At 37.8% G+C, this 22,949-nt stretch overlaps 1 protein-coding gene across 7 annotated transcripts in view; it reads left to right on the top strand.

The window, feature by feature from the left end:
- The window catches only part of RSRC1 (arginine and serine rich coiled-coil 1), a 159,291-nt gene that overhangs the window by 23,914 nt on the left and 112,428 nt on the right, over window positions 1–22,949 (top strand). For all 7 annotated transcript variants that reach the window (XM_081330003.1, XM_081330004.1, XM_081330005.1 and 4 more), the window contains one exon: window positions 11,821–12,003. In XM_081330003.1, the coding sequence (XP_081186129.1) occupies window positions 11,821–12,003 (183 nt within the window). The remainder of the gene's footprint in view (window positions 1–11,820; window positions 12,004–22,949) is intronic.

The raw sequence follows: 22,949 nt of genomic DNA, 5'->3' as shown, positions 1-22,949 counted from the left end.
GAGTGATTAGTGTCCTGATTCTGTCAGGAAACCAATGAAGGAGACCGTAATCCTTCTCCTTGTGCAATTTGACATGGAAGTAGGAACCTATATGTAGGCCAGGGGTTTCAAACTCGCGACGTCACGTGACGTGTCGTGACATATCACGACTTTTTTGCCATTGCCAGCAATGGGGTGGGCACAGTTTCGCTTTGATGCATCTGGCCTGCAGGGCGGCAGTTTGACACCCCTGATCTAGGCAATCTTTAGCAGCAGTAATCAATAAACAAGGCTTTGATACCAGGACCACAAGCCACAGTAAGTTACCACCTCTGATAACTCCTGTTTGAAGTTTGGCTAGGGAGCTCAGCTTGATACCCTAATTTAGAGCCTAGTAGCAACATTATCCTGCTGCTTCATATGTTAAGGAGAAACCAAATTAAGGATGTACAAAATCCCCAACACGGGCAAGCGACTCTGTAGAAAGGTACATATTTTATCTTTATTTGTAAGAATTTAGAGACCAAAAGGTCTGAGAAATCTAAACCTGAAAGACTTGGTTATGTGGTAAACCAACTGTTTAAAGTGGGCATCTTTTAAAGTTGACATTCCTGAGACTGAAACACATGTTAAGTCCTTCCATATTTGGCTGAAAAGTACCTGGCACAGGCATATTATGGTAACTTTGACCCTTATAAATTGGAAGGTAGTATTCAGCCTCATCCCCAAAAAATAGGCAGTAGGAGAAACTTCCTGCTCATCTCAGTTGGCATTTTCTTATGTTAATGGTGTTATATTTTAGTTAGTTTATGGATTTAGACATTCAAATGAACCACTATATATAATCTGTAATTTGCTAACTATCTCTAGATTAGTGAATGTTGTTACACTAAGTCACGATTAAGTTTACATTAACATAGTCTGGCATATCACCTAAATTGAGCTATTGATTGAAAAGTGATGTATATGTATTAGATTACTGTAATGCATTTTCTGGTATTTCAGAGTTACCAAATTTCAGAGAAGAGAGTGCAATTATTCAAATAACATATTTTCACTTAATTATACAAGGTTGCTAAATATCTCCAATTACATATTAAATGATAAAATTCACTTGATGGCTAGGAAGTTGTTGGTTTTGGTAAACTAAGATGTCTTATTCATTTGGTGCCTGGCACTTAGAATCTGATTCCTGGTTATATCAAATATATGTTAAAACTTTGTCTATTAAAACTATTAAGCTTTTTTGGTTGCAGATAAGAAAAAAATCCTTATGTAAGCTTCTTGGATTTTTTCCAAATTAGATTTTAAATGCCAATTAAGAAGTTGAATATATTAAAATAAAAGCAAATACATCCAAAATAGCTTCACCTTATGGCTAGTTAGGCCTTTTCTCTCAAAAGTAGAACCTTTGCTCTGAGCATAGCTTTGAGAAAGATATTCAGCTTAATGAACACATTAATTAAAACCATAACTATTTATAAGATAATTAGAAACATAGCATAGTAAACTGGGCTTTTCCTGTAATTAATCGAGGATTAATTACTGGAGGTAATGAAGTGGTTTTTTAAATGCATTAAGGTGAAGTACAGAGAATTGCAAGGCTTTGTGAGTTGCATAATTATTTCACACTGTTTGAGCATAGCTTATACGAGATTGCTAATAAGCATCATTGCTTCATTATGTATGCACTTAAAAAGACTTACCACCAGAATCACTACCTAATTATTTCTAATTGACAGGACTCAATGTTGTCACTGAGCAGTTTGTACCCATTTTAAGATTCATTTAACCATCCTTTGGGCCATATGATAGATGGAAAAGGCTTCAACTACATGCTGGCCTTGACTGGTGTCGTTAATCAGTTTTGGTGAGCTTCAGTTTGAAATGCTTTTGCTCATACAGAGGTCAAAACTTGAAATAGTCCAAGCAAACTTTTTCTTTTGAAATGACTTTACTATATTCATTAGCAATTAGTAAAATAATTGTGTCTGTCACTGTACTTGAATCTCCATATGAGTTAGTATTCTTTCATCACTGCTTTCTCTTTTCCCATAGATACTTTAACAACTTCAATGTAATGGCATTATGTTGCTATAGACTACCTTTATTCATTTATTTGTTGGTTTAAACACTGCAATACATTTCAACACAATTATCTAATTTGTTCCCAATGGATTGCTAAGTAAAAGTTTCTACAACATTCGAGGGCTTTCAAGAATAAAAAAATTGGTAATTAAACATTGAGACTAGACACATTAGGTGATCATACTGAATTCTGACATTTATTCAAAGATAACTACTTTAATCATATTTATACTTGTTTTGTACATATATGTATGTGTGCTGTTTGTGTATAGAATTAACATGAATGGCAGCTTGAAATGCTTTCACAGTGACCTATATAGTTGTTTTGTTGTACTTTATTGGATTTAATATGGCAGGCCATTAGGTGAGCATATGTAAAAGTTTTCAGTATGTGTATTGTCCTGCTTAACATAATCATGACCATCTGTAAAATCTTGTCAAGTTATGTAAGCCACATATTAAGCAGCAAAACAGAGCATATTTAATAAACGAATTCAGCACTTTCCTTTGTGTTGGAATACTTTAATGCTCAAACCATAAAGTTTAAAGTATATGAACGCTTTTAAAGTAAATAGCCAAATTTGTAAAGATACATTTATCCCATTTGCTTTGTTACAGATTAAGCACCACAACAAATCTTTTTTCAGCAAATTCCTTAATTGCAGTAGATTCCAATTTAGAGCTTATATTAGGCTACAAGTCCATCATATTAATCAATATGTCTTACACATCTGCAGGTATCAGTTTCAGAATACTAAGTTCTATCTTGAGTACACCCTGTATCTTACAAAGGTCATATTATGGTCTGGATTGCAAACTTTATTTCAAAGTATGATTATGTTGTTATTCACTTAGGAACAAAATGCTGATTAACAAATTGTAACTAATAACATTATAATCTAAAAGTCTTAGATTTATTCAAAAATAACTCTAGTTTTATTTAAATTGAAATCCGCCATTAAGCATTTTTAGGAAAGCAGCACAATTGAAGAAAAACGCCATGTCCAAGGCAATTATGCAACTAATTGAATCATTCCCTATATACCTGTCCCATCAGGTCGAGCATGAGGCACATGTTACAAATTTCATCACCCTAGGAATGTCATTTTGCAGGATTCAGGGAGATAGTCTTTTTTCTGTGATACCCACTCTGTGGAACATCATCCTCTCAGAAATCAGATTTGCCCTGATTCTTCTGGCTTTTTGCAAGGTCTTAAAGACATGCTTCAGAGCACTGATCATGTTACCTAGTTTGGGTAATGAAACATCTGCAAGAAAACAAGCAAGCTCAGAGAGCACCAAGGACCCCTCATGTCAATCCTGAGCTACAGATATTCTTTATTAGACATGCTTCTTGCCAACAGGCCTGGGGAGATGGTAGTCTGGTGGTACAGTGGCTGTACTGATTGTTTTGATGAATGGGATTATGAGGTATGAGTATTTTATGATGGTTCTATATATCCTTGTATATTGTTTTTTTCTTGTTTTAAGTTGTTTTATTTATAAGCAGCCCAGGGTCATTTATATATGACATGAGTGGTTATACATTTAAATAATAACTTACTTGCTTTTTGTCCATATAGCCTTTCCAGTTTTCTTTTTTTCTTGTTTCTGAATTGGCATCTATTATCTAGACCACGGGTCAGCAACCCGTGGCTCCGGAGCCGCATGCGGCTCTTTAAGCCGTCTCCTGCGGTTACCAGTCCTCCTCCGCCATGTGCAGTTCTGGGGGAAAAAAGTGGGACTAAAAAAGTTCAATCAATCAATTCAAACTTCTCACCAATAAAAAAACCACTCGCAAAGTTTGAATCGATTGGTTGAACTTCTTTGGATTGTGGGACTGCCCACAAGCCGTTTGTGGGACTGCCCACAAACCTCTTTGCTTCTTCGGACTGCACGTGGCGGCAGCGGAGGAAGAGACAGGAGGACTGGAAAGGTGAGTGAGCCTTTTTTCTACCTGCTGTGCGGGTGGGGGCAGCCAGTCTTGGGATGCCCGGGCCTGCCTCTTCCCTGCCCGGCAGGTCTCCGCTCGCCTTGCTCCACGGCCGCCTCTGCTAGCCCAGGGTGGGGGTCCACCGGGGTTCTCGGAAGCTTCCCCTGTCAGCCCCCACCTTTTGGCTGTCCCACAGGCGTTGGATCTTCCAAGAGATTCCCCCGCGGTGCCTGCCAGGCCTGCTGACCTTGGCAACAAATCCAAGCCATTGGCGCGCCTCCCCTGCCGCTGTTTGTGCAGGAACCTGGAGGCGTCTGCGCCGCTGTATGGGGATCCGCCTGCCTGGGGCTTGGCGGCAGCAGAGGCAGCGGTTCCTCTCGCTGCACCCTGTTGGAGGGGGCACCGTTTACCCCTGCCATCCCTCATAGCGATGCAGCACCTTCAGTCTCCAGATTGTGCCACGATGTTGCCTCCACCGCCCCCTTTATCTCCGCTGCCTGGCCTGAACGAAGAGGAGGCGAAGGCAGCAGCTACGCCAGCCTCCACCGCACCCTTCTTTCAGCTACCTGGCCCGAAGGAAGAGCTGAAGGTAGCAGCTCTGCCAGCCTCCGCCACACCCTTCTCTCCGCTGCCTGGCCCGAATGAAGAGGCTCCACTTCGTTCAGACCAGGCAGCGGAGAAAAGGGGGCAGTGGAAGCTGGCAGAGCTGCTGTCTTCGCCTCCTCTTTGTTCGGGCCAGGCAGAGGAGAGAAGGTGGAAGCTGGCGGAGCGGCTGCCTTTGCCTCCTTTTTGTTTGGGCCAGGCAGAGGAGAGAAGGGGGCGGTGGAGGCTGGCGGAACTGCTCCCCCCGCCTCCTCTTCGTTCAGGTCAGGCAGCAGAGAAAAGGGGGCACCTCCAGCGTCTCTCGGTGAGCACACTAGGCTGCTGCAAGAGCCGCCGCCGCTTTCCTGTTGCTTACGCCTGACAGGCAGGCGGTGCTGCCACAGCTGCCAAAGACGGCGAGCGCAGCGGCTACCACATGCGGCCTGGAGCACCTCCAGGGTCTCTCAGTGAGTGTACTAGGGCCGCCCCAACAGCAGCTGCCGCCAGCGGAGCAATTGCCCGGCCCTTGAGGCTCGCTGCTGCCATGGGGGCCATCACGGGAATTTGTTTCTGCGGGGGAGGCGGAGGCTGACAGAGATGTGGCAGACCTCCAGCATCTCTCTCGCTGCGGCCTCCACTACTACTGCTGTTGGCTTTTGCTACGGCCGAAGCACCTCCAGCGTCTCTTGCCGAGCGCACAAGGCTGCTGCAACAGCAGCTGTCCCCGCCACCACTTTCCTGTTGCTTACGCCCGGCAGGCAAGCAGTGCTGCCATAGCCACCAAAGCGCAGCGGCCCCACCCTGGGCCTGGAGCACCTCCAGTGTCTCTCGGTGAGTGCACTAGGCCGCCCCAACAGCAGCCGCCGCAGCTGGAGCAATTGCCCGGCCTGCTGCTGCCATTGAGGCCAGCATGGGAATTTGTTTCTGTGGGGAGGCGGAGGCTGACGGAGATGCGGCAGACCTCCAGCATCTCTCTCGCCGCCGCCTCCACTGCTACTCTCATCAGCTTCCACTACGGCCAAACCCGGGCAGCCTCCACCCCCAGCAGTGGCATCCGGGGGTTCTCCAGTTTCATCGGAACCAATCAGCAAGTGGAAAAATTAGCAGTAGCAGCACTACCGGGAGTGGTTTCAATCGTGCCCTTCATTGCAAAGCATCCCCATGGAAGTCAATGGAGGTGCCGTGGCTGGCCTTGCGAGTGAATGAGAGCGAGAGAGAAGCATTTTCAAGCGAATTGTGAGTGAATAGAGGGAGCGGGAAGCTTTTTTGAGCAAAGTGTGAGTGAATGAGAGAGCGAGAGAGCTTTTGCAAGCAAAACGTGAGTGAATGAGAGCGGAGGGGGCAGGGCGGGTGTATGTCTCGCCTTAGGTTCCACTCTTCAGTCAAACCCTGTTCTGCGCATGTGCGCATGTGCATGTATGCACGTGGATGCGCACACATATTTTGCAGCTCTCAGTTTTTCCTTTTGTGAGGGAACCAGTTCTGAGTAGCTCTTTCACTGTTTCAGGTTGCCGGCCCCTGATCTAGACATTAAAAGCCATCTTAGTCTTGGTTTTTTTTAAAAAAAACAATTGTTTGTGTTCAATTGAGATGTGCTTGTGTATTTGTGTATTGAGAGAATCCCCCATTTATGTATAAATTTGTGAAAAATGCTGTTAAAATAATACGATCTAACATTTTAAATTTTAGTTTTTATTGGTATCACAGTGTTTAAATGAAAGTTTCAACTATTATTATAGAGACATTTTGCTCTGTTTGAGATTTTTGACAATACTAGGATGGATTTTGGTTTTAGTTTTATTGACCGTTGTATTTCTCAGTTAAAGAAATTCCACAATGGTTATATTTTTCACTTTTATTGAATGATATGTTTACTGGTATTAATGGTATTATTATTTGGTGATTATATTTAAGAGTAAGCCAGTAACTTACTCTCAACTCAAGCCACTGCTCAGAGCAGTTATTGCAGGGAAGATGGGAGGAAGGACTATTATATATACCATCTTTACTATACAAAATAAGGACGCAATATAAATATAATAAATAAAAATGATAGGTAGGCATACTAACTAAACAGCTTATAATTTCTATGCAAAAATAGTTGTATGCAACATAATTAGGTAAAGGTCAGGCTAATATATGTATGGCATTTTCGGGTTCTTCAAGCTGTCATATATTAAGGTGAAATTACTGTATAAAGAGAACTAGGATCAGATGAGTTATATAGGATGTGAAATATAACTACTTGCCTTTCTGGATTTTTTTTCTATTAGTACTGGTGTGTTGAATAAAAAGATAAAGGGAGATGTATATTGACTAAATTATTTATTTATCAAATTTATAGTCTCCTATCTCACCCAAGGCTACTATGAATACTGTATAAAGATGCCATTTTAAATATTTAACTACTGTTGCCTTCATGCTGTCTTCATGGGTGTCTTGAAACACTTGAGTGGCTAGTATGAGAAACAGACTTTTCTAACAAGGGATTTCTCATTGGGTAAATGCTAAATAATAGTAAATTCAGGTCTTGTTTTTGCTTGGAACTCTGTTTTTTGAACAAAGCAAGGCATCACTGATGGGGTTAGATAAGGGAACTGAGTTAGGGGAATTATCCTGGGATGGATGGATAGATGCATGGATGGAGCAAATAAACTGTTCAGTATGCACCATGGAAAATATTAAATAATCTCTAGTTTCATTAATTTTTTAATGTGCTGAGTTTTGGCAAGCAAAACACAGTAAATTACATATAATGTGGTGTCAGAAATTATATAATATTTCATATTAAATGGTCTACACATTTTATTTATTATGCATTCAGCAATAAATCTGAATGTGATTTTGAGAAATTCTAGTAAGATTCCAATAATAGTTAAATATCAGTTCTTTGGAAATCATCTTAGGTTTGATGGCTAGATATAAGAAATGTATAAACTAGATGGAATAAAGAATTCATTTATCTAGACTGGATTGTGGTAAAAGATATAGACTTCAACAGTATGATACTGTGTCTTAACAATAGTATTGGTATGGAATTTGGTTCAGTAAAAAATGCATACACATTTGATATGTTACTTTCCTCTTCTCCAGTCCAATCCAGATTCCACTGGTGTGCTAAGCATAAGTTTATGAACCAAATTTGAATTCATTCAATATGATTAATTTTATATTGAACAATATGAGATAGCTGCAGATACATCACTGAATAAAAAATATATGCAATTCTGTCAGTTCTTTTCTCTTAACTGTTGTCTAACTTTGAACTATCTTGTTCTTAATTAGTAAGTTTGTAATGACCATCATTTGAAAACAATGGGATATTTATTTAGCTTTAATAACTGATGCTGGTATTAGACAAAATGTTGTTATTGATAGATTTGATTCTCAAAATATAGCATACTAGCAATTTCAGCATGGAGTGCAATTGGTTCTGTTTTCTAGTGAGTATAGCTTACTTAATCTGTCTTCTACAACAGAGGAAGAAGAAGATCCAACTATTTTTACCTTTCTGAAAACTGTATATAGGTTAAATTTTAAATTGCAGTATTTTTAAAAAGATTAATGAATGTTTTATTTTATTAGTATAATATTGTTGGATGAATGTTAAATGACAATGACCACAATCACTACAGAACAATGAAAATTAGTAGTTTCACTCTTTATTAGACTGATATTGCAGACGTAGTGTACATTAATTAAGTGTAGTTTCCTTTTGGTTATGGAATGCGGATCTGTTTTTTGTCGCAAATTCTTTCTAGTTTTACAGTTTTCCACATGTTTTCTTTCACCATTTATGATCTTTTTCAAAGCAGCTCTATAAGGACTTAAATCACTTTAGTATGCAGCACAGTCTTATTTGAACAATAAACGCCATTTTAAAAAGTTCTTAGATCTTCTGTTACTTCATAAATACAAATGTATAAAATGTTATGCAGTTGTGATGCCTACCTGCTAATTAGATGCAGATTTTCTCAAACCTGTTTTAAAATCTGTTTTATTTGTTTCAACTTAGTGTTTGGATTACATAAGGCTCTTGCAAAACCAATTATGCTTATGAGCAGATGTTAAAATTACTGCAAGATACTTTATTCAATATTTAATATTTCAATTAATTGTGAAGAAATTAGCAGATTAGTACCTGCTGTACAATAACCGGATAGTCCTTTATAGATATTTGCAGCCTTGTTAAAAATATGTGTGCAAATTGCTCAAGAAATAAAGAGATCGCTTATGAGTTTAATAGTGGAATCTTGCTTATATGGTGTTAATATTTAGAGATGCTAAGCGATGCCAAGCATCTGTGTGCTCTATAAATTAGATACAATAATGTTCTGTATTAATGAATCATTCCTAATCACCATGCTATTTTTATAGCTAAATAGTTTGCCATTTTTATTTTAAAAATAATAATTGGGATTTTTTTATACTACATAAACATTCATCCAGAATTTTTGTAACTTAAATCAAGGCAAACATCCCCAGTGATTTCATTCCTTCTGCTTTGGATTTGCCTAGATCAGATCATATGCCTGATCAGTTTCTTTGCCTTCTTTGAAATTTATTTATTTGTTAAATTTATTTACCACCTATCTTGCTGTAGGACTACTCTAGGAGGCTTACAACAATAAAAAGGAAGAAATGAAGAGTGTAAACAAAAAAGAAATTAATACGACAATAAATTAAACACTGAAAAAGAAAATGAGAATACATCAATATGATAACAAAAAATGGATGGGTGGAGAGCAGAGAGCAAGTGGGGGAGATGGAATCTGCCAACAATCCAGCAGCCACCTCCAGTGTTGAACTTCCCCATTTGAAATTGTTTCAATTAATCTGTTTTTTTGCAGTTATGTGTCCCGAACTGAACACAGTGCTGGTAGTGATGTTTGATCAATGCAACATAAATTCTTACACTTTGTTAAATACTTTAAATCGAGAGGTATCTATTTAGTGAGATAATGTCTCAGATGAGATGAGGCTAATGTAACCAGGTTAGACTTAGTTATCGATCGATCGATCCATCCATCCAATTTACATAGCCATCACAACAAGTGACTGTACAACAGAGTTAAAATAAAATAAAACCATTATAAACATCACAAAAGTTACAATACACAGTGACTGAGCAGATCAACTCAAGTCACCAGCATAACCAAGAAGCAGGTCACTATAGACACTCGGGACTCTAGCCCCAGCCCAGAATGAGGTCTTCAGGGCCTTACAAAAGACTAGAAGGGTCAGGGTCATTCTGCTCTCCATAGGTAAAATGTTCCATAAGTTCCATAAGCAGAAAAGGGCACATCTTCTAGGCCCCAACAACATTCTGTGGTTGGTGGGACCTGAAGCACACCCATCCTGCCTGATTGGATCAGACGGGTAGAAACAATCATGCTGACTGGCTAATTAATCTAAAAAATTATGTAGAGCTTTGAATTCAATTTCCAAAAGATGCTTCAGAATGAATGGGAATATGGACTTAGCATCTGTCTACAACACTCTGAAGCAACTGTTTTTCCCCCTGGGGTTGCACTGATGATATCTGTACCTGTTATGTGATCCCAGGAAAGACTGCTTTCAAGAATTGCAGACTAATGCTACATTCATATTCCAACACAATTTGAAGCACCGCTGAGTGAACAATTCTGAAGTGCTAAATAGTTTTCAAGTGGGCATGTGCATGAATGCTGTTTTGAACCCTGATTTACAAAACTTGGACTTGAGTTCTTTTACCAAAATGTTTCAGATGAGCTGTGATTTGACAGAATCAAAACTTGATTTATTCCAGGGTTTAGTCAAACAAAATCTGGTTTATCTTAGAGTGATTTTAAATAGCAAGTAGGGAAAAACTGGCGCACAACATCCTCACCACTTATATAACTTATACCAATACCTTAGTTGCAGCTGATGTTTGAGTCATTGGCCTAAATTTTTCCATCTCTTTCTTTCCTCCGCTATCTCTGTCAGATCTAGCTGATGTTCAGGCATTGTCACTTCATTCCCATATTACTGCAAATGTCCAATTTACTATTTTTTTGTTTGTTTTTCTTGTAAGATAAGGAAACTGTTGCCCTCTTCCTATTGCTTGGCACATCTTTATAAGATTTCTGAATGGTATTAAAGAAATATTTTACTAAGCTAGCAGCCAAAACCTTCATATTGTCCTTTAAAGGTAGTTTGAGTTTGCTCAAAGTAAATATAGATTCCCTGACCATATTTCTATCAATCCCATACTTTTTTTCCATTCATTGCAATTGCCTAATGAAAAGCGCATCTTTCTGTTAGAGCAAAATAGGAGCTGAGTTAGTTTCTCATTTTTATTAGCTGTTAGCATTTTATTCCCTTTAATGAGAAACCAGTTTATTGATTTCTTTCATTTTCCTTTACTTTGTACATATTTCAAAACACAATTTTTTGCTGTTCTTAGTATCTCATATGATCCAGTCTAGGAGACTAGAAAAAAATGTTCTTAAAAGAAGACAAGTTATCAACAGTAACCTTCTAACGAAACAAAACTGCAGAGGGGAGTATTGTCCCAAACTAAATGCAGCTCTTCTATTTTTGTATTTTCACTGCATATCTCATATAGTTCAGGATTAGCTTTTACTCTTCTAGGCAGGCTTCAGAAGGAGTATAGATGCTATAAAGGGGAAAAAAAGAGGATGAGAACTTCTCCCGTTATCAACTAAGTCAGGGATTTTCAAACTTTTTCAAGCTGTAGAACCCCTTCCCAGAACCCCTGTTCAAAACATAAACCTCCGGTGGTAGAAAATGGACTATATTTAAAGGTTTCTAAAGGTTTCTTTTCTTTTGCACTTCATCTCTGACAGAACCATAGGGTTCCATGGACACAGTTTGAAAAATCAGAATTAAGGATATAGTCAAAATATTTTTGTGCTTGGGTGCTTTTTTATTCTTTTACGAACAATATTCTTTTAACACTGGTTCATTTGGATCATTCTGGAGTTTCTTTTGGCATGAGAATCTGGTACAGGTTCCTGTTTTTGTTTCTTCGTGTTTTGAAGGAAATGATAAATCCCTGCTTGTGATGTACTTGGTCTCTCGTGCTTGATTAATTTCTTTTAGATTTTTCCCCCCACTTACTTACTTTTATTTTCATCTTTTTAAAAAATATGCCTATATGAACAAGCTAGGTCCAAGCTAAACTATTAAAATTATTGTAATTGTTTTTTGTAGTTGTTGGTTTACATGTTTTTTGTTGATTTTTCTAATTATAGATCACATTCCAGACCCCAACAACGATCCTACAGTCGGAGCAGCGAAAGAACTAGTCACAGGAGAACCCGTAGTGGGTCTCGTGAGAAAGAAAGACGTAAAGGCAGAGATAAAGAGAAAGCAAGGGAGAAGGAAAGATCCAGAGGAAAAGAGAAAGAGAAAGAGCAGCATTACAACAAAAGTGGGTAGGTAACAAGAGAAACATGTTAAATGAGCTATTTTGAATGTTGTTATATGACATTTCATTTTATGGGCTTTTCACAGAAATTTAATTGGCTCTTGTAAGAAAATGGATGCGGAACTACATGGATGCCCTTTAATTTAATTTAATTCAGCAGTGCTTTTTTAATGTTCTTACTGAGGCTTTTCTACTACTGTTCCTGTTTATGCCCTGTATAGTTCAGACTCACAGGAGTGGAGGCCTCTTGCAAATGGATATGATAAGGAGCTTGCAGACAGAGGGGGGAATTGGTGTAAATGGAAGGCCATGTTTTAGGTCAAATACTTATCTTTAAACAGAAAATACACAATGCAAAGTAGGAATATGATAAAAGAGTATGTTAATATATCAAATAAAAGCAAATGAAACAGTAGTTTATTTACCAACAAAATAGCTCTATAAAGTAAAGGAATTGCAAAATAAAATTATATAGCATACATCACCAAAGGCATAGAAACAGAACAGATTTTGACTAGTATATAATAGCAAGCAATGGGTTTGATATTCAACAGAAACTGCTCTCTTCTCAGTTTCTTCAAGTGAAAACATCTGGAGTAGGGTCCCACTTTTAAAACTCCCCAAAGACTCCAACAAGAGTTTTTATTTGTATGGGTTACATTTATTGATATTTCCCATAATAAAAATTACAATCGACATATTTGTAAAATATTTTCTGAGCTGTGTAAAAATATTTACTTCATTAGCTATTATAAAATATTTTTTAAGAAAAAAAGCCCTATATTTTTTAAGAAATAAAAACTAATGAGGAAAAGAAGGATATTGTTTCAATTTTTTTGCATTATTTTCAAAATTTAGCAATTAATTTTGATACCTCAATGGGGTCTTCTTTCTAAAAGAAACACTGATATAAAGGAATACCTTCAGAGAACGTCCTAGCTAATTTTAAATGAAAGCCTGAGTCTGAGATAGATTACTGTAATAATAAAAGCCCCCGCTCCCAATTTCATTGCTTTAGATAAACCCTTTATTTTATTTTTACATAGCTGTCCATCGCAATCTGGGCAGTGAACAATTCTAAAATAATTAAAAACAGTATAAATTAAATATATGCAGCAGGGTGAGAAAATTATCATAAGTACATATGAATTTTCTTAGTGATTTCAGTAGAAACATGTTTACAGTAAAAAAAAGGATTAAAACAATTATGACAACTTTAGGAAAACTTCTTCCAGGAAGCATGGCAAACTCAGGACCCTTTTGCTAGAGTGAGGAGCTAATGACTGTGGTGGAAAGAGAGGTTGATGAATGAATTGGCTCCCCAAACTCCTCTCTGGATTAAGAAGAGGGCCTGGGATCACCCATAATGCATCATATAGATGCTCCCCGCATAAAACAATCTCTGATTATAGCTTTGTGAACTGGGATTGTCAGTTTTGCCCAAGCGGTGGTTTGGAGCCTTCAAAAGAGACACTGAGTTCACGGGCTTTCTTTCTTAATCACTTTCACTGGATATGGTTTGTAAATTTCTTTTGGATATTGAGAATCTTGAGAAGGACTGATTTTATTGCACTGTATTATTTTCCTTCAATTCTTAGCAAAAGAGGTTTTAGGTAAGTTGAAGAACATAACCTGGTTTTTATTTGGAAATAATTAGCAAAAGGGTGATTAGAATGTGGATTTTGGAAAACTTTTAAACACATTAAGGGATTCACTAGAAGCAAGATAATGAAATAATTATAAGTATGTGTTGTGGTTTGTTTAAAAATGTATTAAAATATGTGAATATTTTGAATTTAGGTGTAAGAAATCTTTTCCTGGGAAAATATGGATTAGAGAAAAACGTGTTGAGACTTTGAAGGCTGGGTACTAGAAGCAACTAGAAAGATTATAATTAAAAAGTACGTGCCCACAGGGAGGGCCTCCTCAGGGTGCCTCCGGTCAGGGAATGCCGACTGGTGGCCCCCAGGGGGAGGGCCTTCTCTGTGGGCGCTCCGGCATTATGGAACCAACTGCCGGTTGAGCTCCGGATGGCATCAGACCTCCGAACCTTCCGCCGCGGGCTGAAGACCCACTTATTTGAATTAGCTGGTCTGGCCTGATGGGGAATATGGGTTTTTAAATTGGTGTTTTTTAGTACTTTATTATTGTTTTTTAACTGGGCACTGGTTTAATTTCTTTTTAACTTTTGTATCGTTATTTATATATGCCCTGTGAACCGCCCTGAGTCCCTAGGGAGAAGGGCGGTATAGAAATCAAATAAAACTAAAACTAAACTAAAACTAAAAAGAGAAGTCCCACTAATACAAAACAGAGAAAAGTATTTTAACTCTAGAAAAATTCAACATTTTTTGGCAACAGTGCACTCAGAACTTTGTTTTTGTAAAAATGGACTCAAAAGATAAGAGGATAAAACTGAGAATTAGGCTGTTTTGGATATGTATTTAAAATTGACAGGCAACAAGAATGATATTGACAAAGATGTTATATGGATTTATAAATGAAACAAGTTTCTGTTTTAATAGTTAAAAGAGATAAACAAATAATAAATCAGAACAGTGACTTGGATGTATGGATTTCAATTTGCTGGATTAAGATTGAATAATGAAGCTTCATTGTTGGCTAATAAATAAAAGATGAGATATAATACAGAAATTTTAGGTTAAAATATTAGAGGAGGTGATAAATTACGGAAATTGTACTTGTCTTGATGAAAGGGGAAGTCATTTCATTACAATTTTTTTTCCTTTTTTAACAATTTTTTTCTTCCCCTTTTCCTTCTCCTTGCACTTTTTATTTTTTATTTTTATTTTTAATATTTTTATTAGTTTATATTAGTTTTAATTTTTAAATTTCAATAAAAATATTATTTAAATAAAGGGGAAAACTTCCTCAGATAATGTGAGCTGTAGAAAAAAATTTTCACAAGCCATTTAGGTTTTTAAAACTAATAACCAGCACTTTGTAATTCAGCCAGATGGAAATTGGCAGCTGGTGTGTGCTTTTAAGCACAGTCGTAATGTGGCTCTTTTGAGTTTTTCCAGAAACCATCCTGACCGCTGAGTTTTGTATCATCTAAAGTTTTGTGATTAGATGCAAAGGCATGTAGAGTTTGTTAATAGCAGTCAATCCTAGAGGTCACTAGCATTTTAAAGGTTGCTTTCTTCTAGAAAGGGTATATTAGTTAAAGTTAAAGTTAGTCATTGCTAAGGTCTCAGTGTACAAAACCTGAGAAAAACCCATCTCCAGTGGTGGGATTCAGCCAGTTCGCACCAGTTCACCAGAACTGGTAGCTAATTTTTTGTTGCCCAGGCCCAGAATGGACTTCCGGAAGTGGCATCCACACAGAGAAATGATTGTTCACATATTCGAATCCCACCACTGCCATCTTCCAATTATTTCCAATTAACATTTTTTTTCTTCCCCTTTTCCTTCTCCTTGTGGTGTGGTGGCGCATCAGCTTCCTCTGTTCCTGGAGGAAACTGATTATCTTGACCCGTACCAGTCGGGTTTCAGGCCCGGGTACAGCACGGAAACGGCATTGGTCGCGCTGGTGAATGATCTCTGGCGGGCTCAGGACAGGGGATGTTCCTCTGTCCTAGTCCTATTAGACCTCTCAGTGACTTTCGATACCATCGACCATGGTATCCTACTGTGGCGTCTCAGGGGGTTGGGAGTGGGAGGCACTGTTTTACAGTGGTTCTCCTCCTATCTCCTGGGCCGCTCACAGTAAGTGTTGACGGGAGGGCAGAGGTCCGCCCTGAGGTCTCTCGTTTGTGGAGTCCCTCAGGGGTCGGTCCTCTCTCCCCTCCTGTTCAACATCTACATAAAACTGCTGGGCGAGCTCATTCGTGGTTTCGGGGTGGGGTATCATCAGTACACTGATGATACCCAACTTTTACTTTCCACCCCAAACCAACCCAGTGATGCACTCGACGTGATGTCCCGTTGCCTGGAGGCAGTCCGGGTTTGGATGGGGAGAAACAGGCTTCGTCTCAATCCTGCCAAGACTGAGTGGCTGTGCATACCGGCATCTCGGGTTAGCCAGGTTGTTCCATCATTAATGATGTGGGGTGAGGTGTTACCCCCCGTCGATAGGGCTCGCAACTTGGGCGTCCTCTTGGATTCATGGTTCAGCTTTGAAGACCATGTAGGAGCTGTGACCAGGGGGGCTTTTACCCAGGTTCTCCTGGTGCGCCAGCTGCGGCCCTATCTGGACTGAGATGCCCTACGCACAGTCACCCATGCGCTTGTGACCTCCCAGCTAGACTACTGCAACGCTCTCTACATGGGGCTGCCCTTGAGGACCACTCGGAGGCTTCAGCTGTGATGGGAGTTTCCCGATACTCCTGTGTAACACCTCTTCTCTGCGAGCTGCATTGGCTTCCGGTTGCCCTCCGGGTGAGATTCAAGGTGCTGGTAATGACCTATAAAGCTCTAAATGGCTTGGGTCCGGATTATCTAAGGGAACACCTGCTGCTGGCATCAACTTCCCATCGTCCTGTGCGCTCCCACAGGGAGGGCCTTCTCAGGGTACCGCCGGTTAGGGAATGCTGGTGGGTTATTCCCAGGGGAAGAGCGTTCTCTGTGGGCACGCCGGCCCTATGGAACCATCTTCCCAAGGAAATTAGGACTGTCCCCGCCCTTCGTTCATTTCGCCGGGACCTGAAAACTTGCCTCTTCAAGCTGTCTGTCCCAGACTGAGGGGTTTTAATTTTAATTGGGTTTTAGTTTTAAATTTTGGGGACTTGAATTAATTAATTGTTTTAATTGATTTTAATTTTTGTATGTTATGTTTTTAATTTTCCCTGTAAACCGCCCTGAGTCTTACGGGAATAGGGCAGTATATAAATTTAATAAAATAAAATAAATAAATAAAATAAATAAATATCTGCACTTTCTGGTGAATATGACCTCATTTGGATTTGGAACATCTACTACTTCTTTAAACTATTAGTCTCCACTTTATTTGCTTTGATTTACTCTTCCTCATTAAGTTAATATTGACTGGAGGGAGGCATTCTGAATAACCGTCATATAACCTGAACTGTTAGAAAGAGAAAATGCTAATACTTTATTATACCGTCCAACTCTAATGGACCCTGGATGGCATATAGAACCAAAAAATCCATAAAAGTATTAAATCAGACAGACAGCCTGGACTAAATCTAAAAAGCAATGCAAGTCAAAACAAAATAGCCCCCCTTGTGATTTATATGTATTAACAGACTGATAAATATTGAAAGAATTCAAAACAGATTAATTGGGACAGAGTAGATTGGTAGCATGATGATGTTACCTAGTTGGATAATGAAACGTCTGCAAGAAAATAACTAATCTCAGTGAGCATCAAGGACCTCTTAGATTGAGAAAGTACACCATTTCATTGTTTTAAAATGAGATGAGTAAAAATCTTCCCAATATTCAGAAACCCTATATCTAAAATAGGATCAATGGATACAGAATTTAGATGTTCTAATAGATAGGCAACTATAGGAAACAATTGAAATTACTTTCAAAGAAGAGCATTAAATTTACACTGCATATTGTGCTTGCAGAAAACTGGTATTTTACATAGTATGTATTTATTTATACCCTAGTCATGTTTGCTAAAATAGGTGGGACATTTTCTAAAAACTTGGAAATTTGATGATCAGATTAGATCATTCTTTTTTGTTATATGGCCGTGTTGTAAATTCAGTAATGGTGTTTTTCTTGCAGATGTTTATTACCAAACTAGGTAACATCAGTGCTAGAAAGAAGTGGGTGCACTTATTTTTATATACTATGTACCATTTTTACTATTTATTTTTACTATTTTTATTATTTTTATATACTATGTACTATGTACTATTTTATATACAATTAGTATATGAAAATAAGAGCAAACTCCACTTCCTTATAATATTATTGATGTTATCTAGTTTGATAATGAAACATCTGAATGAAAACCTCCAAGCTCAGAGAGTACCAAGGACACCAAAATTCAGTAATTCTGGCAAATGATTTATACTGGATTATTTTGCTATAGATCATTTTCTTTCCTTCATTTAATCAGATAATAGAGGTGTGGTGGCAGAGTAGTTAGAATGCAGTAGTGATTGCTGGCTGCCAGCAGTTCGGCAGTTTGAGTCTCACCAGCTCAAGGTTGACTCAGCCTTCCATCCTTCTGAGGTCGGTAAAATGAGGACCCAGATTGTTGGGGGCAATATGCTGACTCTGTGAACCGCTTAGAGTGGGCTGTACAGCACTGTGAAGAAGTATATAAGTCTAAGTGCTATTGCTATTGCTAACAGATTCAAATGTTATCTATTTAGTTTTCTTTTTAAAATGCTTAAATATTTAAAATGTTACATTCAATGGGAAGTTACTATTTCTTTTCTTATACTGTTTATAAAGTAACATTTTCACTTCTTAAGATAATTGGTTTATATGACATAGCAATGATGCTAAATTTAAATACATAATTGGAACATCAACATTATGATTTATTGAAGAAAGAAGTATTTATTGCATGACCATAATCTAACCAGATGTTTTTCATTGGCAAAAATCCTGGAAGATCATTTTAATAGATCTCTTTGTGAGTTGTTGTTCAGTGGAACCTTTTATTCTAATAAAAGTCATCTATCAGATTTCCAAAAATGACTACACTGTGTTAGGTACTTCTTTTTCATGTCTGGAGTAAGTAAATGCATTTTCTATACTGTTATACTTAAGTTACTCTCCTGATACTAATATTGTCAAAATGTGCATAAGTCTGAAGCAAATTAATTTAAATCTAGTGCTTACATCTGTCTCTGATTTATTACTTTATATATACACATGAGCATTTGGCACATCTATGCTTTTGAGCTTTCTCTCTCATTCAGCTTCTCTGAACAAATGAATTGCTTCCAGGTTGTATCTACAAGTGATGATTGCAATCTTAACTTTGCTAAGGATTACATACTGCAGCAAGTTTTTTTTAAATGGTGGTATGTAGAAATTTTAATAAATTTAATATTTTAAAAAGCATCATACTGTGTTAAAAATAATTTGTAATGAAGTACTCTCTTGCAAAAACAAAATTCTAGATGCCATTCTAGTCCTCTATTAAGCATCATTTAGTAATTGTCTTTGTCTGAAAAATATTAGTTGGCAGGTTATTAAATATTTAAATAAAATAAATAGCTTCTGTTAAGCTTTTATTTTTACACTTTCTTTTTAAATTCTAGAAAGGTTAGAGAGTTCTAGGATTTATATATCAATACTACTTTGAGGTGGTTCTCTTGAATTTGAATCTTTCCAATAATTTTGGAGACATAGATAAAGACATAGATGGTTAACTAGGTAAAACATACACTTAATTCCTAAATTGCTTCAACTCTAAATACTTTAATGTGACTTTTCTTGAAACAAAACAAAAACCCAGGTTGTTTAGAATCCACATATTACAGTAGGTTAAACTAATTAGTTTAACAATTAATGAAATATTTTCTTGACTGATTTTATTCTGTGTAATATTCATAATTATTATATAATTAAAATTACAATATTTTTGTTCTCAGTGATCAACTAGCATATGATAATTGAAACCAAGAATTTTATACTAGTTGGGAGCAAATGCCAATAGACTTCTGAATGAAAATAGAAGGAATGTTCTTGAAGTAATTAATTCCTTATATACCTTTTAAGTGGGATTGAATTTTCATTTAATCAGACAGGAATAAAAAATATCTGTATAGGGAATATGGATCTAAGTAATTTTTCTCTTTATAGCTATGTCATTTTGAAGAATTATTTAGTGCAACTTGAATAAGAACAGGACATAGTAGAAAGATTTTGCACAGAACAAATGCATGTACATATTAAACCAATGATGTTCTGACTTAGATGCTACCCACCATGAGAAAACAGCTTAATAACTGAAAGTTATGATTTGAACCTCATTGTTCTATTCTAAAAGTAATTCTACATTTAGAATATTATCCATTTTAAGGGTTCCTTTCCCTTTAAAATTAAAAATGCAGAATAAATGAGAATCTTCAAAGATTTTGTTATGTTGAGAAAGTAATTTTTCCTTTTTAAAAATCATCTGTAATAAATAAAATCCATAATTCATGTTTCATGAGGACCACTAAACTATCAAAACATATTTTCAGAGTCTGCACTTCTTCAAAACTTTCAGCAAGAGTAAAAAGCAATGAATGGGTAAAAATAGGATGTTCAAAGCTTTTATATTCTACAGGGAGTGCAGAATTATTAGGCAAGTTGTATTTTTGAGGATTAATTTTATCATTGAACAACAACCATGTTCTCAATGAACCCAAAAAACTCATTAATATCAAAGCTGAATATTTTTGGAAGTAGTTTTTAGTTTGTTTTTAGTTATAGCTATTTTAGGGGGATATCTGTGTGTGCAGGTGACTATTACTGTGCATAATTATTAGGCAACTTAACAAAAAACAAATATATACCCATTTCAATTATTTATTTTTACCAGTGAAACCAATATAACATCTCAACATTCACAAATATACATTTCTGACATTCAAAAACATAACAAAAACAAATCAGTGACCAATATAGCCACCTTTCTTTGCAAGGACACTCAAAAGCCTGCCATCCATGGATTCTGTCAGTGTTTTGATCTGTTCACCATCAACATTGCGTGCAGCAGCAACCACAGCCTCCCAGACACTGTTCAGAGAGGTGTACTGTTTTCCCTCCTTGTAAATCTCACATTTGATGATGGACCACAGGTTCTCAATGGGGTTCAGATCAGGTGAACAAGGAGGCCATGTCATTAGATTTCCTGCTTTTATACCCTTTCTTGCCAGCCACGCTGTGGAGTACTTGGACGCGTGTGATGGAGCATTGTCCTGCATGAAAATCATGTTTTTCTTGAAGGATGCAGACTTCTTCCTGTACCACTGCTTGAAGAAGGTGTCTTCCAGAAACTGGCAGTAGGACTGGGAGTTGAGCTTGACTCCATCCTCAACCCGAAAAGGCCCCACAAGCTCATCTTTGATGATACCAGCCCAAACCAGTACTCCACCTCCACCTTGCTGGCGTCTGAGTCGGACTGGAGCTCTCTGCCCTTTACCAATCCAGCCACGGGCCCATCCATCTGGCCCATCAAGACTCACTCTCATTTCATCAGTCCATAAAACCTTAGAAACATCAGTCTTGAGATATTTCTTGGCCCAGTCTTGACGTTTCAGCTTGTGTGTCTTGTTCAGTGGTGGTCGTCTTTCAGCCTTTCTTACCTTGGCCATGTCTCTGAGTATTGCACACCTTGTGCTTTTGGGCACTCCAGTGATGTTGCAGCTCTGAAATATGGCCAAACTGGTGGCAAGTGGCATCTTGGCAGCTGCACGCTTGACTTTTCTCAGTTCATGGGCAGTTATTTTGCGCCTTGGTTTCTCCACACGCTTCTTGCGACCCTGTTGACTATTTTGAATGAAACGCTTGATTGTTCGATGATCACGCTTCAGAGGCTTTTCAATTTTAAGAGTGCTGCATCCCTCTGCAAGATATCTCACTATTTTTGACTTTTCTGAGCCTGTCAAGTCCTTCTTTTGACCCATTTTGCCAAAGGAAAGGAAGTTGTCTAATAATTATGCACACCTGATACAGGGTGTTGATGTCATTAGACCACACCCCTTCTCATTACAGAGATGCACATCACCTAATATGCTTAATTGGTAGTAGGCTTTCGAGCCTATACAGCTTGGAGTAAGACAACATGCATAAAGAGGATGATGTGGTCAAAATACTCATTTGCCTAATAATTCTGCACTCCCTGTATAGCGCTTATTTAAATTTGCCTAACTTCTGCAGAATTCCTTTAATGTGTTAAAGCCACAATAACATCCTAATCAAATAATAAGAAAATAGTGGTAATAAATTGAAATTATCATGCATATCCTCAGATAAGTTTTAGGTTTACTTTTAGCATAAAATCTCTGGGTGAGATTTAAGGTGCTGGTACTTACCTTTAAAGCCCTACATGGCTTAGGCCCGGGATACTTGTAGGACCATCTGCTGCCGGGAACGACTTCCCATCGCCCAGTGCGCTCACACAGAGAAGGCCTCCTCAGGGTACCATCGGCTAGACAATGTCGGCTGGCGACCCCCAGGGGGAGGGCCTTCTCTGTGGGAGCACCAGCCCCATGGAACCAGCTCCCCCCTGAGCTTCGGATGGCCCCAGATCTCCAGTCCTTTCGCCGCGGCTTCAAAACACTCCTTTTCCACCAGGCTGACCTGGACTGACAGGGATTTTAATTATGTTTTTAATTTTTAACTTTAATTTTTAACTTATTTTAATTTTAATTTTAATTTATTCTACAGGGCCATTAATTTAATTTTCTTTTAACTTCTGTATTATTTTATGTTATTGTTGTTAGCCGCCCTGAGTCCTTCGGGAGATAGGGCGGCATATAAATCCCAATAATAAATAAATAATAAATAACTGGAAGTGTGAAATAGTCAATTGGAAAACCATTTCTCAGTCCCAGTGCCACAGTTCCTTCTGTATCTATTCCATCTTTTGGACTTTTTCCCCCATTTCTCATTTTATCAGAATTTTCTAAATAAGGTTGCTTTCCTGTGATAATTTGTCTTTGCTCAGCTCAAAGCTTTGCAGTCAATAATCCATTTAGAATACTTGGAGAAAAGTAGTTGTTGGGGTTTTTTTTGAGATAGTGATCTGGAATTGCAGTGAAGCCAAGAGATTCCTTCTTTATCTCAGATTATCGCAGATTACAATAATTTAAAAACTATAAAGTCAGTGAGTAAAGGACAACTATTAAGTTAAAAGGAAAAGATGTATTGATCTATATAACAAGTTCTCCTGTTTTATTAAAACTATGGTAAGAATTAGATCAATGATTTGTGTCGTAAAGATCTGTTAAGTTTTATTAAATCACATTTTTCCTTTTTGTTTAAAAATCTTTTCTCTTTTGTAGA

This window comes from Vipera berus (genome assembly GCF_964194415.1).
Source record: "Vipera berus genome assembly, chromosome: 5".
Taxonomy (NCBI): domain Eukaryota; kingdom Metazoa; phylum Chordata; class Lepidosauria; order Squamata; family Viperidae; genus Vipera; species Vipera berus.
This window is presented reverse-complemented; position numbering and strand designations above follow the sequence as displayed.